Here is a 15,562-nt window from a genome sequence, read left to right as displayed (position 1 = left end):
GCTGCTGCTAATACAAATGCTTGTCTACAATCAATCCTCGTCGTTCGTGACGCTAATCGGGACGCAAAAAGGAGCGCGCGCGCGCTTACTCGCGGCGAACGACGAACTAGCTTAGGTCAGTGCTTATCGCTAGTCGGAGGTCGTGCTCCAGTTTCCGAACAACGGCGCCGAGCGTCGGGTTCGAGATGAATGAAGGCAACAGGGAAAAAAGACAAATATAAATCAAACTCACCTGAATGTTCATACTTGTGCCGCTGCAGTGAGCTGTGTTTGCTGAACGCTTTATCGCACTGGTCGCACACATACTGGCCCTCGGCATCGGGCAACTCCTTGCCGGTGTTGGCAGCGACAGCTGCTGCTGCTGCCGCCGCCGAGTAAAGCACCCGCTTGGGAACGTTCAGCATCGACTGCATCTGGAACAGCTTCTGGTCGTCGTACGGAACCGAGGTCTGACTGTGGTGTAGCTTCATGGCAGCTTCGTACTGCTCCAGGTCACGCCAGGCTCGTTTCTCCGAGCCCGGACTGAGGCTATCGGCACGGATGGGGGCTCGGGCCATCTCGGGGGAGAACTGCTGCAGGAGTCGGTCCATCCCGACGAAACCGTTGCTCGTCGCCGATGCCAATGGTGGATAGCTTGTGGGCACCGCCGCAGGACGAATTTGGTGCTGACGAGGCGCAGCCTCTGGTGAAGGAGTCTGCCGACTTGTCGCTTCTGTGGCAAACTGATTGTAACAACCGGGATAGAAACCTTTGTACGGCGTCGAACTGCGGGATGACTTCACGCTGAGATTCATTGCTTCGTCCAGCAAAGCTGCGGAATCGTGTTGTTGGGTCGCAGGGGCAGTGCCATATCGGGGTGAGCTTGACGGGATGGAATCGGTCTTTTTGATCGATAGATCCAGCGGTTGATCGGTTTCCATAGCTCGGGGTGTCACCGCTGGTGTTCCCACGGAAGCGCCATTCGGCGGGGATCCGGGCATTTCACTTGCAATCAGTAATCTCGCATTCGCTAGATTGCCACCACCACCCATCTTCCGCTCCCGGGAGCGATTGTTTTGGAACCAAACCTGTACCACACGTGCCTCCATCCCAACCCGTTTCGCAATCAGCTGGAATTCTTCCCGATTGGGCTTGTTGTTTAGCGCGAAATACTTCTTCAGTTCATTCTGTTGCTCTTCCGAAATGGCAGTGCGCACGCGAACCTTTCCGCCGCTACGCTCGGAAGCCGACTTGGAACCATCGAAATCCCCGTCGTCTTCACTGCAGCTGTTCATGGGAAGATAAGCATGGGAAGCCGACGCCGCCGCCGCCACCATTTGGTTTTGACCCATCAACGATTGACACAGCACTTGTTCGTGCTGTACCAGCTCGGTTTGATGATTGAAAGTTGCTTTGCACTGTTGACACTGAAGGACAGGCGACGACGGTGTTTGTTCCGTGGGCTTCTCCACCTCGTCATCATCTCTCATTTCCCGCTTGATTTGAACCTCAGGTGAAGCTGATCGCATCGACGCAGAACTCTGATGATCACTATCGATGTTGAGCTCGGGAGAGGTCGACTCTGGTCGTTCGATTTTGATCGGTATGCTCTCGACATTGACCGCTGGGCTGGGTTGTCTGTGAGTCGTTATTTGATCGCCGGCAGACATTCGATGCGCCACATCGAGGATCTTCTGCTTCATATCGTCCAAGATGTTACGATAGTCGTTGTCGGAAGTAGACGCTTCCGCAGGAAGCTGTTGCTGCCGATGTTGGGTGCTCTCTACCCGCGGAGATGGCGGAGTTGCATGCCGTTCGTTCCGTTCAAGCTCCTCATCCTCATCCTCGTCGTCATCGACTTTGATGTCTTTCTTATCCGAGTCCTCATCCTGTTCATCGTCAACGTCCATCACAAGTCGCGGTTCCTCTTCCTCGTTGCCGTCTTCGATCACTTCCTCGATCATATCTTCCGCGCTCGAATGCACACTTGGAGACTTTACCGCTGCGCTATGCGCTTTGGGGTTGAATGCTGCTATAAGGGCCTGCTGCTTCAGCAGGAAGCCATCCATACCCCCTACCCAGGCTGGATTCATGGCAGCCATCGGGTAGAACGGATTCTGAAATGAAGCCAGGAAGGCAGCATTCATGGCTTCATAGCTTGGCGGATACTTCGGGAGCATGGGGAGGAACGCATTCGCGTTCGGTCCACCACCATTGGTATTCGAGCAGGAAGCGCCACTTCCACCACCAGGTAATAACTGACCTCCACTGCTGAAACCAACCGTCTCAGGACTACCCCCAGGCAGGTATCCAGATCCAGATCGACGACCACTCTTGGGACTGTTACCGTTGTTGTTATGGTTCGCAACATTGCTGCTATTGTTGTTGTTGTTGTTGTTGTTCAGTTTGAGTCCCATGCTGATGCACTTTTTCGACGTCATGTGGCTCGAGTAGGACCCGGAGTGGGAGAACCGCTTGCCGCAATTGTTGCACGCGAACGGTTTCTCCCCCGAGTGGATGCGCACGTGCTCTTTCAGGTGATGCTTGAATTTGAACGCCTTATCACAGGATGTGCATTTGAATTTACGAAGCAGCGTCGACTCCTCGTGGGAGATCATGTGGCGCTGGAGGCGGTACACGTTGGCGAATTGCTTGTGGCACACTTTGCAGCACTGCGAATGGGAAAAGAGAGAGAAAAAAGAGGGGAAGAGTTATAATTTCGTTTCGAAAACGAAAGCATTTAACACTAGAACTATCGACCGGTTGTTCGCAAAATTTTGTTTTGAAATTTTATTGAATATTTTCTAATAATGTTATATCATTATATATTTGATTTCTCACTTCCCATTTTTCGGATATAAACATGTAGTACACATATATTGCCCACATATGAAGCGTCAACCTAACCAAAATCTACTTTTTTACTGATTGACATTCTTTACCATGTTATACATACGCTAAACATAAAAACATGGTATGTTTGTTCGGAAACATTTGAGAATTAATGTCACAATCGATCGATGATTCTGGTGCTTGCTCGGAAATCCATTTCAAGAACATCATTTAATCTTTGCTGAGGAGCGTCGAACAACAAGAAAGTGTCTTTGTCAAGGCAGGTGGAGAAAATGTTTGGATTGAGTTGTCCCCGAGAGCCCTTCTCAGGATTAGAGACGAATGAACTGCAAACGTTTAAAGTCTCTATAATTCAACAAGAAGAAGGAGAAGAGGAAGAAATCCATTAAGTTGTGATTCCGATGTGGCATGAAAATGATCTCGCTTGATCGCCAAACACCATGCTCTTCTCTCCCAATCCCATTTCTTTTCTGCCGCCGGACTGAAATGAGCCCCGTTTTTCGGTAAAAGCAACAGTTCTATTATCGAATGCTCACGAATGCCGCTATCGACCAATGATTTCAAATGTCGGAAGTTGGGGAGGGGGTGTTATTTACGCTGGGTTATTCCGAGGAGGAATCTATTCCTGCTTTGAGTGTAAATAATTCTTTTCCGGCTAAACGAAGTGGTATTGAGCTATATGCTTGTTACTTATTGATTGCTAAGCCAATCAGCTGATTCTTCGAAAATAAATAAAGTGCTTTAAAATTCCAATGTAGTCATAGGGATAATTCGTTTCAAATAAGGCTTTTGAGAAAATGGTTTGTTTTATGTTAGGCATCTTTGACCTATTTTTGAGGTTATTCAAATCTGATTTTTGAATTTTGAATTGAACAACTGAGCGAAGAAATCTGAAGGTTGCATTCCACAAACCTGTGGTTCAATAGTGCTCCCGAACTTTTTAACACACCCATAAATTTGAGCATTTATAGTTCCTTTTGTGAAAAAAGTTGACGATCGCATGCCACATGTGCAAATGGCTTGCCAAACGAGCACTTTTTGGCCTAATTTTTCCATCGCAACAATTGTATCCGCTAATGGTACGCTCTCTCCAATCGATTTGGTATAAAATATAGGTCCCGGCAGCGTTCTGGAATCTTCTTTAACGTATGTTTCGTCATCCATGAGAACGCACTGGTTGGGATTGTTCAAAATACGCTCATATAGCTTTCGAGCTCGTGTTTTAGCGCGATCTTGCTGCTCCGGTGTCTGTTTGGCCACAGCTTGCTGGCTGGCAGTAAGGAAACGTTTGAGCCAGCATCAATGAAAAATATTGTGTTGTTTGTACGATCATATATAATAAGTCAGTGGCTTTTTGATCCGTTTTCCACCTCCGCCGTTATCGGTGAGAAAGAATCTAGTTTTTTGTTCCGGAAATAAATGGTTTGCGACACCGGTTGGCGTTTCGTCCGTATTCTGCATGATACCAACAGCCTTTTTTCGACGACTCAGCAGTAGATGAGCAGCGGAACCGTGTAACTGAGCGGTCTCGTCTTCAGGATGTTTTCAAACGACGAATTTCGGCCAGAACATCGATCTGTTCATTGAGATCAGTATCAGCAGTTTCCTCTGGTTTAGCGACAACAGCTGAATTAGTTATGTTCACAGTGTCAACGATTTTATTGGCCATTTCGGCGAGTTTATTCATGGTTCCATCATAACAGCTCAGGAAGACGCTGAACAAATAGAATTTTGAGCGAATTATTATCCACACCGAAACCAGTTGCCAATTCACGCATTTTCGAAAGTAAATGAGTTGGCCGCAAATCCCCCAGACAAATCGGGTAATAAACCGTTCTTTTACAGCACTGTATCAGGTTTCTGCTAGTGGATTTGTTACCAGATCCGCAATGTGACAGATGACGGAAGAATCTACGTTTGCGATGATATGGTAGAATCTGGTTCCGTCGCTGAGAATCCTAGCTAGGGTGGATTGAGCTTCGACCAGCGCTAACCACATCGGGGGGTCATTCTTGCAGAAATCTGGTAGTTTCACTGCAACGATTGTAGCAATTTGAATGACATCGTTTGCAATCGACATTTTTAGGTTAGCTTCGAGATTTGTTTAAAAACGACGAATCATCATACCAACACGTAGAATCCATGAACATTTTTTATTATGACGTTGCGGGTCACCAATGTGGGTACTGAGCGAAATAAGGGTTTCAAACGGTGAAGGAAACTATAGATATCGGCTTGCAACTTCTGCCAAAAGAACTCAGCGAACGTTAGTTTTATTGAAGTATGTGTGCGTGAACTCGTATATAGGCATGAATGAGTCGAGCGCTAGTTGAATTAGTTCCCCTTGTAGCCCTGATTAGAGAAAACAAAAATCGGAACGGGCGCGAGAACCGCGCGAAACGCAACGTAATAGAGTGAGATCAGTTTATTTATAAAAAGTGATTTGTTTTGAAAGATTTCAAGAGGTGCACCACCGGAGGAATGGAAAACCGACGTGTTCGCAATCGATTGATGAGAATTTCATGCGGAGCCTGTGTGTGATACGCAGCAGCAGCAGCAGTACTCTTTCGCCGATGTGTTCATGGCGACGATCACCAAATGGACGGGAAAACGTAATAAAAATTCAATAATAAAAAAAATCGCTGCCTTTCACAAACTACCACAACACACGCGCCAGCAAATGCGTCGGTAATTTCCGTTTGCAATCAAAATATTTTTGTTTTTACACGTACAATTTTTATGATGTAAATTAAACAAGCCCAATGGTACATGTTTTTTATTGGCCGAGGAGGGCGAGGGTCAGGATCGCGCAATGATTTCACATTATTTCCAACTTCACAATCCCCAATGATGCAATCTCGAGTCGGAGCGGTGAACAGAAAAACCTGGCGAGGTAAAAATATGCTCCAGCCGCGCTAGCGCTGCGAGACAAAACATACGTGTGCTGCTCCGTCGTTTTCTTCTCCGGAATATGGTGTGTCACGTGTTCATTTCTTTGCCGGGCGCGAATGTTTTTTCAAAAATAAAACAAATCCATGAGGCATGAAAAGTGCCGTGGATATTGCTCGTTTCACCTGCCGGCCAGGGGTTCTTCGATCCGCTCGACGACGGCGGCGGCGGCAGCTGATGGAGGGTGTATTTTCAACAAAGAGAACGTGATCATTAATGGCTAAGGTAAATCAAAGTGACGCTCTGGGGTGGGGCGGAAACTAAGCGATGTGGGGATACTCCAGGGACAACCTCTCGGCAGTTCACTTTGTTCGTTTGCGAATGATTTTGTTAATTGGAAAATTGTCCGGTGTAGCATTCGGAATTCTGAAACAGCTGAAGGTTGCAAATAATTTAAATTTCTAGTAAATGTTCCGAGATTCAGAGCTAATAGGACAAGTTGACCTACCGGTACATCCTTTTAAATCAAAGTATATTAATATTAAGAGCGATTTCGAACAACATGCATATCAGCTTAAGCTATTTTCTAGTAAATTCCTGTGGACAGACAGAACATTGAACACTATCAAGCAGAATCTATAGTTATTTACTTGTTTGGGCACTAACTTTCCGTTGGATTGCGACATCTTTCAGATATATATGTTCCTGCGACAAGCGCACACGGGTCTCCAACATTTCGAAGAAATTCGACATTTCCATGGATCGAAAAGCACCAAACACAAATAAATAGATTACTAGAGAAATGTTTTAAAACTGTTTACCATTCAAATGCGACACATAAATATGAACAATTGTCAAATATTGATCCAGTGCTGCCAGGAGAGCGATGAAATGGGACTTGCGTTCAAGAAGGACCAAAGAAATAACTTGAGGTGCGTTTAGAGCTTTCATAGTGGATGAAGTTCAAACGAAAAGCAAGCATCATAATGTGAATAATGTGATAGAAATTATTTCGCCGTCAGTTCGTGTTGGAAATACAATTTGAGTATACCTCATTTCAAAAAGATTGATTCTGGTATGTAACAGATTCACAGACTTGCAGACTATTCGGGCTGACCAAATTATGACACCAGCTAATTTCTAGTTAGTATTTTAAAGTAATATATCTGACTAGCTTGAATATAAATTTACAAATCGACAGTTCAAAAAGAACGATTTAAGGACCTAATGAACAAGACATTTTGATTGCTTATCTGATGACGAAAAATCCGAGAAGCGTGCGGTTATAAAACGGCACTGAAAATTGAAAAAAAAACTCCACAACTGAAATACTTACCCTTATCGTAACAGTGCAACAGTGAAGAAACAGTGGAAGAAATTTTTTAAAATAGTAATAGATGACTGCAGTTTGAAAATGAGGGAGGAGGTTTCTACTGCCAGGATATCGACTGAATAACCTGGAAGCGGACTGGACGGTCCACTAGTCTTGTGATTCGAGAATGGAGGGGGTTCGCGATAAAGTTGGTTTACACAAATTTGTCCGTTTCTTTATAACAGTGTGAATAAAAAAACGAAACTGTGAGTAGAATTAGTCAAGCTTCATAGCTATTCATACAGTACTTACAATCGAAACAGCAAATCACTTGCAAACAATTTGCGCACTTTTAACGGAAATCCAGAAGTTCTCCCATTGATTCATCGGTAAGAATTGTAGTATAGCTTATATAAACCTTCAAGGAACATCCAACGTTCGTATGAAAGAAAAGAAATCGCCGAAACCCAAACCCGCTGAACTCCAAAATTATCGAAAAAGTTTTGGCAGAATTCGAACGGCCGTCAAACGTGCCCAGCACTAGAAACAGCAAATTGTTAGTTCGTTTTGTCCATAAAACGGTGAAACGTTCAGGACTATATATTCACAAAGTGCAGAAGGCACCAAATCCTAATTGAATGGTGTATTCTGGCAGGCGATTTGCGAGTGTGAAGAAGCTAGCGCTACCTACACCTCTTCTGTAACTATAAAAGTTGAAATACATTAAAAAGATTGTTAAAAGAAGCATGCTCGAAAAGTTGTGACAACAACGATATTAATTTTGTGCCAAAATTGCCCACCAAGCATGCCTAAGCTCCGCTCAATAAAATGGGCTCCAACGCTCCGCAAGCATCCAAAAATTGTTAAAAACCTATACTATTAAAAAAAGAGGAAATTTGTTCTAGCAAATTGGACAGAAGGAGTAAATGCCCTTATGTTTTGAAATTTTAAATAGAATAAAACTCATAATTTTGGGGAGCAAATTACAATTTTTATCGATTATGTGCAGTTTTTGTAGAATAGGACCAAAGCATTAATAACACTAAGGGTAGTATAGCGCTTGAATCATCGCGTTTTCATGCCATCTGGTGGTGAGTGCTTTTGTACTTTTGCATCACATGCAAAACGTATTGTTGTTATTTTTATGCATTGCCAAAGGTAGATTCTGGTGGTTAAGAAGTGTGAAATGATGGTGTTGGGGAAACGAAACATAATTGCTTGAGATCGAGTGTGTCAATTGCCAAACAGCCGAGAAATAGCATTCGCGATGTATAGCGCAATATGTACATAGACATAAGGAAACACATTGCGACACATGACCAGCTTGTGTATTGTGGAATCATTCATGAATCCACCACCTTCAATTTCTTCCATAAAACCACGTGAATAAGCGTCCCTTTTGATAACTCTGTCTACTAAAGAGTCTTTTCAGTGATTTCGATGCATTCTAAAGTAATATCTGAAGTAATTAAAAACGAATTTTTTATATTTTTTTGCCAGGAGAGAACTTAGGAGTGTGTTTGTGAATTCGCCTGTTGTTACCGAGTTAAAAGTGGCGTCAAAATGCAGCACATTTCAAACCGGATGTGGAACGATGAAAGCAGTATTCTTCAATGGAAAACTGAAGGTGAAATTTTGTTCCGCAGCGGTTGCTGTGGCTGGCATCGTCACCACACAACCGATTAGGTTCAGAATTTCCGCTGCCGCTCTGCGAAAGGTGCTGCATAGCACAATTTGAAATTTAATTGGGAAATGGTGTTTTTGAGAGCGTGGGTAAAGTGGGGTTCTGAAAAACTACTTCGTCTACGGTACTTTTTGTGCAATATTATTTTTTCAATATTTATGAATTGCATGGACGAGCGGGCTTTGTCACCTCTCCATTCTGCGAGCCGACTTCACTGTCAAATTGACGTATGCGTCTAAATTGACGGACCTTGCATATCATATATTACTGAGGACTTTTTTGTGAGAAAAATGAACAATGGGTATTTACCCATAAGTGTTAAATGAGTTGATAAAAAGTGTATAAAGTTTACGTTAATAGCATTTTGACTGACATCCATCTCATCTTAATTTTTTTATCTTACCGGGGATTCTTGTGCAAGCTGCTTACCGCCCGAAAATCCCCAAACCATTGCGGAAACATCGAGCATATCCAGTGGTGCTATTATTGTGCAATGCGAGCGCGCAGCATGAGCCAATCAAATATATCACTCTGGCTTGCCGAATGAACTGGAGTAAACTCGGACGCGATCGACGGGGGAACCCTCTGCTGCTGCGGTCTGCTCGATGGTGGTAAAATAAACAACAACAACAACAAAACTGCCTGGACACACTTATATCGCGAGTGTTGTGTGGGCGGATAGGATCCGTCAATTTCTGCTCGGCATAGTACAGGAAGGAGTGAGTGAGGAGTGTGTTGCGATTGAGGGGAAGAGCGATAACGGACTGATAACATTGTTCAGGGTACGAGGAGAAAAAAAACCATGCGTACACACGAGTAAGTGGCGGTGTGTAAATAATAAACATAAAAAGAGCCAATTGGTTGCCTACAAAGCGGAAAGACGGAGGGAGGAGGCTCCGAGAGAAAAAAAAATCCCCGAAGGCTTGAGCCATCATTTTTTGGTGAGCCAATGAAGGAGTGGTCGAGCAAACGGCCCTAGGTGTATTGTTGACACAGTTCAATCAAGTTGGCCTGGTCTGCAGTAAATCAATCGGACAAACAGGACACGTCAAGCGAAAAGTAACGGAGAACTTCAGAAATGACAACCATAACAATAATCGTAAAAAAATATTTATTAATATATAAACAATCCGTTTCGGCCATTACGTTGTACTCTATCCCTTCTGTTGTGTGTGCAGCAACAACCATGATCTGGCCTGAAGGCAACAAACAACTCTCCCCTTTTTTGCCGTTGGACTGGAGGAGACCATACGAATGAAAAATTGTTGCCGCGCCATCGCGCGTCGTCATCTCCAATGAATTGTGAAGGTGAAATGGCCAGAAACCTTTGGGCAAAACGATATAAAAAACCAACGATAACAAAACAAAAAATACACCCATCGTCTCGATTCTCACATTACATTGGTTGCGCTCTTGTGGTCAGCTTGATCCATTTTGTTTCCTCAGTTTTTGGTTCAAACTTTCATAATCATGGCTGTCAATGTTCCAGTATTAATTGAATTCTTTCAATTTGTTTTTCTCGATCCAGTTAAACAGTTAAACATATGAAAATCGCTCATACAGTCAGCATGCATGCATTTTTCTTTATTTTTACTATCTCCGTGATTTTAACGATTTCAACCCTCGCAAATGATATGTTGGTAAACAAATGACGCCATATTGATTTTGATTTTGGGTAGCCTATATTCAATTGATGTCTAACCCCTGGTTTATATCTCCGAATGTAATACGCTATGCGCGTAGCGCGTGTGGTGAAAACATATTCTCAATATAAAGCGGTTTGAAAGGAACAAGTTTTTTGAGAAGCCCTCTTCCAGTTTATTGAAAAATATTATTGGCAACCCTGTCCATAATGCGTGCGAATGCGAGATCTTCCTCGACAGCGGCACAATGGGAATCCGTAGCAACCGCAGCACCGCCGGCACATCTCTTGCAGTGATCACCAATTAAAAAGCCATTCGTCTAATTAACTGAAACCCCATCACGGCGTTTATTTTTGCGCTGTTATTGTTGTTGTTGCGGAGCCCATGCTGCCATTCTTCGTTTGTTTAGTCATCGCCACCGGACACTCTCGGAACACCAAAATGGCGGCGTACCTTTGGAAACTGCTGCTGCTCCTCTCTCGTTTCCGCCGCACATTCTACGGCCGTGTGAGCGTTTGATTGAATTAAATTGCTACCCCAGCCGGGCATGTCGCGTTTTAATTGAAGGGAATTTTCGTTCGATGACCTCATCGTGCGTCCCGGTATGGCTTCGAATACAACCCAAGAATCCGACGATTCAATGGCCATGCTCGATCGCGCCGAAGTTGATTAATTTTAATTATTGGCTTTCGTGTTCGGTAGAGCTCTTGTGGCCATGGTTAGTCCGATACAAGTGGTGGTTGCCATCTTTGATCGATGTACACACCGTCAATCCGCCAATGGTTCGATATTGGCCCGATCGTATTTCACACCGTCGAGCTAACCAGGCGAGCGAAGAGCTCGGCGAAGTTAATGATTTTCCATTTTTAATTTATTATTGAGTGATTTATTTATCGCTTCGTTTCCTTCCATCCATTCGATTGTGGCAGGAGGAACCCTCACACGGTTGATCCACTTACAGAGTACGACGAGTTCTGCGCGGCGGCAACCATAAGTTCGGTCGGGAAGAAAACACAAAAAAACGGGCATTCTTCTCTCAGACACACATGGTCGATCGGTCGTTCTCCTTCGTCGCTGTATTGGTGTCTTCATGTGTTCTCGAAAGATGTCTGATAAATAAAGGCACACGAGAAGAAAAGGTCTGATTCACTTCCAAGGATACATTAATTTTCATCTTTATCTTTTTTCGGTTCGTTCCTTTCGTACTGAATCGATGGAGAGAACCTGAGTCATCCGAAGACGAAGACGAGTACGACGAAGACTCATGGCCGGTGTGACGACGGCCATCTTGGTACGGGTTTTCTGTTTCTGCCATTGAGGTGCACCGTCAACAAGGACCACCCACGGGAAGAGCAACACGCTGATAAGGTTTCCGAATTTCCTGTGAAACGGTGTCTCTCTGCTGACTCATCGGTAATTTGTCAGTAAAATATACAGGAAATATTTACACTAGCAGAGGGAGCTCGCACGCGATAAACACAGCAAAGTCATTTATTGATGGAAAGTTGTAAACAAAGACTCCGAGAATGATTTGATTGCGAGGCAAATCGAACGCACACAGCCTCAAACCTTTAGGTTATCACGAGCGAGAGTTCCTCAGTTGAGCGACCGCCGTTCATGGTTAATTTTTCGCACATGATTGCGCATCTGAATACTTTCGGTACGACCTATTTAGAGCATTGTTTTGCTTCCATCCTCGACCAACCGACCGACCGCCGAATGTGTGTATCAACAGGGTCCTCAAGTGCGCATCAGACCACCGAGTACCTGTGTGTATGTTTTGCTACTGTCGCGTTCGTATTATCAATGCGCGTTCCTCAGAAATTCCCGGCCAACCGAAGAAAAACAAGATGATGCACTTAATGATTAGTGTTCCCCGCGGCGGAACTCCCTCTTCTTTCCGTTTCCGAGGGGGGAACACATGCACATGAGAAATAAGAACCGCCAAATGCTAATGAAAAAATTCCTCCTCGATCTCGCGAGCGAACCACGAACTACTACCACAGAGGCTAGAAGCTGGAAGTTGCCATCGTTCAACACCAGTAGCAGCCAGCGGCGGCGGTGGCATTCTTCGCTCTCGGTTCGGTCACGCTTCTATTTTGTAATTAGACAGTCACATTCCGGGCTGTACAATTACTCGAACCCGGGCCTTGTGGGAGCTGGAGTGGACGGTGGGAAGAAAAATGACTTTTTCACACTCCGGTCCGGAATGGGGGTGTGCGAAAATTGAAATTTTTCGAATAACACCGCGAGAGCTGATGAGTCCGGCGGTGGCAAAAGAGCACATTTGAAGCTATTTGTTAAGTTTAGTTTTTTTTCTGCCTCCGGAAATTGACAACCGAAGGATCCAATCGTGACTTACGTTCGAAACTTGATTAGCAAACCGTTTCTCCATTTTCTTGCGTCGAATCGAATCGTCACGGTCGCTTCCGAAAATCGGCCGCGATCGGTCGTAAATTGTAGGAAAAGCCAAAAAAGAAAGACGCATACACCGAGGAAAAAAATCGAGAAAAACAACACAAAGGTACTTGACGGGGTAAAGCAAATATTTTTAGATCGATCACCGATGCTTTCGGTGGATCGCGGGTGCAAGGGCGCGAGAGGCGCGGAGGTGTGTGGCGCGACTACAAATGTGGACCAATAAAAAGTAAAATTTTCAATCTTTCAATTTAACTCAACTCACTTCAAGTCGTTGGGTGTGTCGTGCGTTTTACACTACACGTTTTTGTAGCCCCCGAGTGATCGTGAGTGATAGCTAGTGACAATGAAGAAAGACGCTGCTACGATCGTTGCAATTCGAGGCGCACGGCTCACGGCGGGAATCGAGCTCTTCGCCGACGCCGCGGCATTGACGAATGCCGTCGCGGAAACTTGGAGCGGCTCAGCGGTGAGCTCTGGCCACAAATGGGATATCGGAGCGCCGTGGTGAACACCGTTGCTTGATCGAGTTTCAACAGATACAAGAAAAAAGGTGAATAGGTAAAGAGAATGGGAAAATTTTGTGGTATGCGACGACGGATCCGAGGATGAGGATCCGAGGGAAGGGGGCGTGATGATGCTCGGATATGCGTGCATAGCTATAATTAACTCCGAGTTTCCGTTAGAAAAGAAGTCTAGAAAGAATTTCCCCGAAAGACACCACAGAAAATAGGCAAACAAAGGATTAAATCCGATTACGGGTTCTTGTCGGTTGCCTGCGGACAGTCTGTTTGAACGTCTAGATCAAAATATTTTCACTACGGGAGAGTGTCTTTGGGGCGACACACAGAAACGCTTAGAATGCGAAGCTTCCCTTTGTTTTGATTCAATCAAGTTATGCTGTGATCCAAAGTCATACAAGCATGGAATTTTTCGTCAAGCGCCACCCACGTAGCCCAAGTCACCTTCCGCGGCACAGTTACAGTCAATTTTGACATGACACACACTCGAATACCCATGTCTCACCGGGCGCCATTTTACCACCTGTCATTATTCGTCATGTGCGCGTTGCCCCCGCGCTCTCTCTGTCTCTTTGTACGTGAAACAAGACGCCGGACATTTATATCCAATTTATAATCCAGCGCATCCCACCACCTGCTCGTCACTTTCACCGTAATCTTCTCGCGAAGGCCATCGCACGTAAGCAATATGTTTTACCAGCCGCGCCCCGCTCTCCGTAAACCGGGGGGAGCTCTGTTTCACTTCACACCAAGCGCATATTATTTCCCCCGGTTAATTATAAACAGTACAACGCCACCGCTGCGTACAGAGAGATCGGTGATCCGTGAGCCACATGGTGACACTCCCACTAAACGTATACAACCACACACTTACGCACCAGAACACGCACCGAGGAGGTGCCGAAAACGTGGCTAAGTGAATGGTGTTAACAAAATTGTGAACACTTTCGGATGCCGTCGGTCGTCAACCCCGTCGTGCAGTGGAAGAAAGGTGCGACCCAACAAACGAGCTCGACAAAAGTCGCGGAAAAAAGAAAACCTTGATTAACTAGCCGCCGAAAGCGACACCTAATTGTGGCTTCCCAAAAACACAGAGTGCCCCATTTATCATCCCGTTCGAACCATTCGGGTCATTTATTGGTCGCAGCCAAGATTCGATGCCGGGTGAATCAATATCCGGAACAAGTGGGGGTTTACGTTTAGGTTGTGGGTGTATGTTCATTCATAAAGCTGTGGTGTTGTTTAGTTTCTCGTTTATGGGGATTTTCAATCTATTACCGAACAAAATAGGCTTGATTTTGTCAATCGAAATACGGTTGGAATTAGCAATAATTTTTGGCAGCACTGCCTAATTGTATCGAATAACCCCTCAAAAATAATATTTTAGTTTTTCTTCGTCATCATGATAACAAAATAGGTATTAAAAAAATATATATTTTAAACTGTATAAACTGAACAGTAAATCCGGACTCCTTGGTGCTGCTCCTTCAAAAATGTGTTTGTCGGTGGAAAAATTATTACACTGAGAGAAAATGTAGCAACTATTCTGGGATTTGTGTCTTAATGTCAGCTCAAAGCAAGGTCCATTTAGTGATGGAACAAAAGTTCACCTCAAGTTCACCTAAGCAGAGTTCACCTAAAATCTGAAATTTCTAGATGAACTATCGAAGATAGGGTGTTTCCTACCGGAAAGTTGCCACGAAGTACGCTATATCAGTTGGTGTTGTGCAGGACATATGGAAACAGTGCGAAACGCAAGGAATCGTGATCAATTTATTCGATAAAGGACGTAAACGGTGTGCAACTTATCGTGAAGTTTGGAAAACTGTTTGGCAGGTAAGCGCCCTGGTTTTCAAGCAAAGCTTGTGAGATTTGTGTTGCCATGATTTATAATAAAATAAGACCATTGTATTTTTCAAAACGCTTGTTACATTTTTCCTCGGTTTCTGTAATGATGATGTTTTGTTTTATTGAATTTAACAGAACAGTGCAGCTTTCTATTCTACAAATCAATATCAATGTCATGTTTTGACGGGCACCCTAACAAACATGGTTCAGCCTCAGACCTCCAGAAACTATATCTTTCGTTCGATTCGTTCTGACCATATAATTTTCGGCTCCATTACCTCTCCGAATGCTTCCGCGTCCCGTCGACCAATGCGCCTTTGCGTCTTTTCCGCTCTCGGCAAGGAACGAATAAATGTTTTCGCCAGAGAGCTGGCGAGGAACAATGGTCGTCTTGAGACAAAGTGCTCGTGAATGT

At 44.5% G+C, this 15,562-nt stretch overlaps 1 protein-coding gene across 1 annotated transcript in view; it reads right to left on the bottom strand.

The window, feature by feature from the left end:
• The window catches only part of LOC129761451 (uncharacterized), a 114,427-nt gene that overhangs the window by 63,768 nt on the left and 35,097 nt on the right, over positions 1-15,562 (bottom strand). The window contains exon 4 of the mRNA XM_055759173.1: positions 233-2,651. Within this exon, the coding sequence (XP_055615148.1) occupies positions 233-2,651 (2,419 nt within the window). The remainder of the gene's footprint in view (positions 1-232; positions 2,652-15,562) is intronic.

This window comes from Toxorhynchites rutilus, chromosome 1 (assembly GCF_029784135.1).
Source record: "Toxorhynchites rutilus septentrionalis strain SRP chromosome 1, ASM2978413v1, whole genome shotgun sequence".
NCBI lineage: Eukaryota > Metazoa > Arthropoda > Insecta > Diptera > Culicidae > Toxorhynchites > Toxorhynchites rutilus.
The sequence above is the reverse complement of the archived record's forward strand: the minus strand, read 5'-3'. Positions and strand labels throughout refer to the sequence as shown.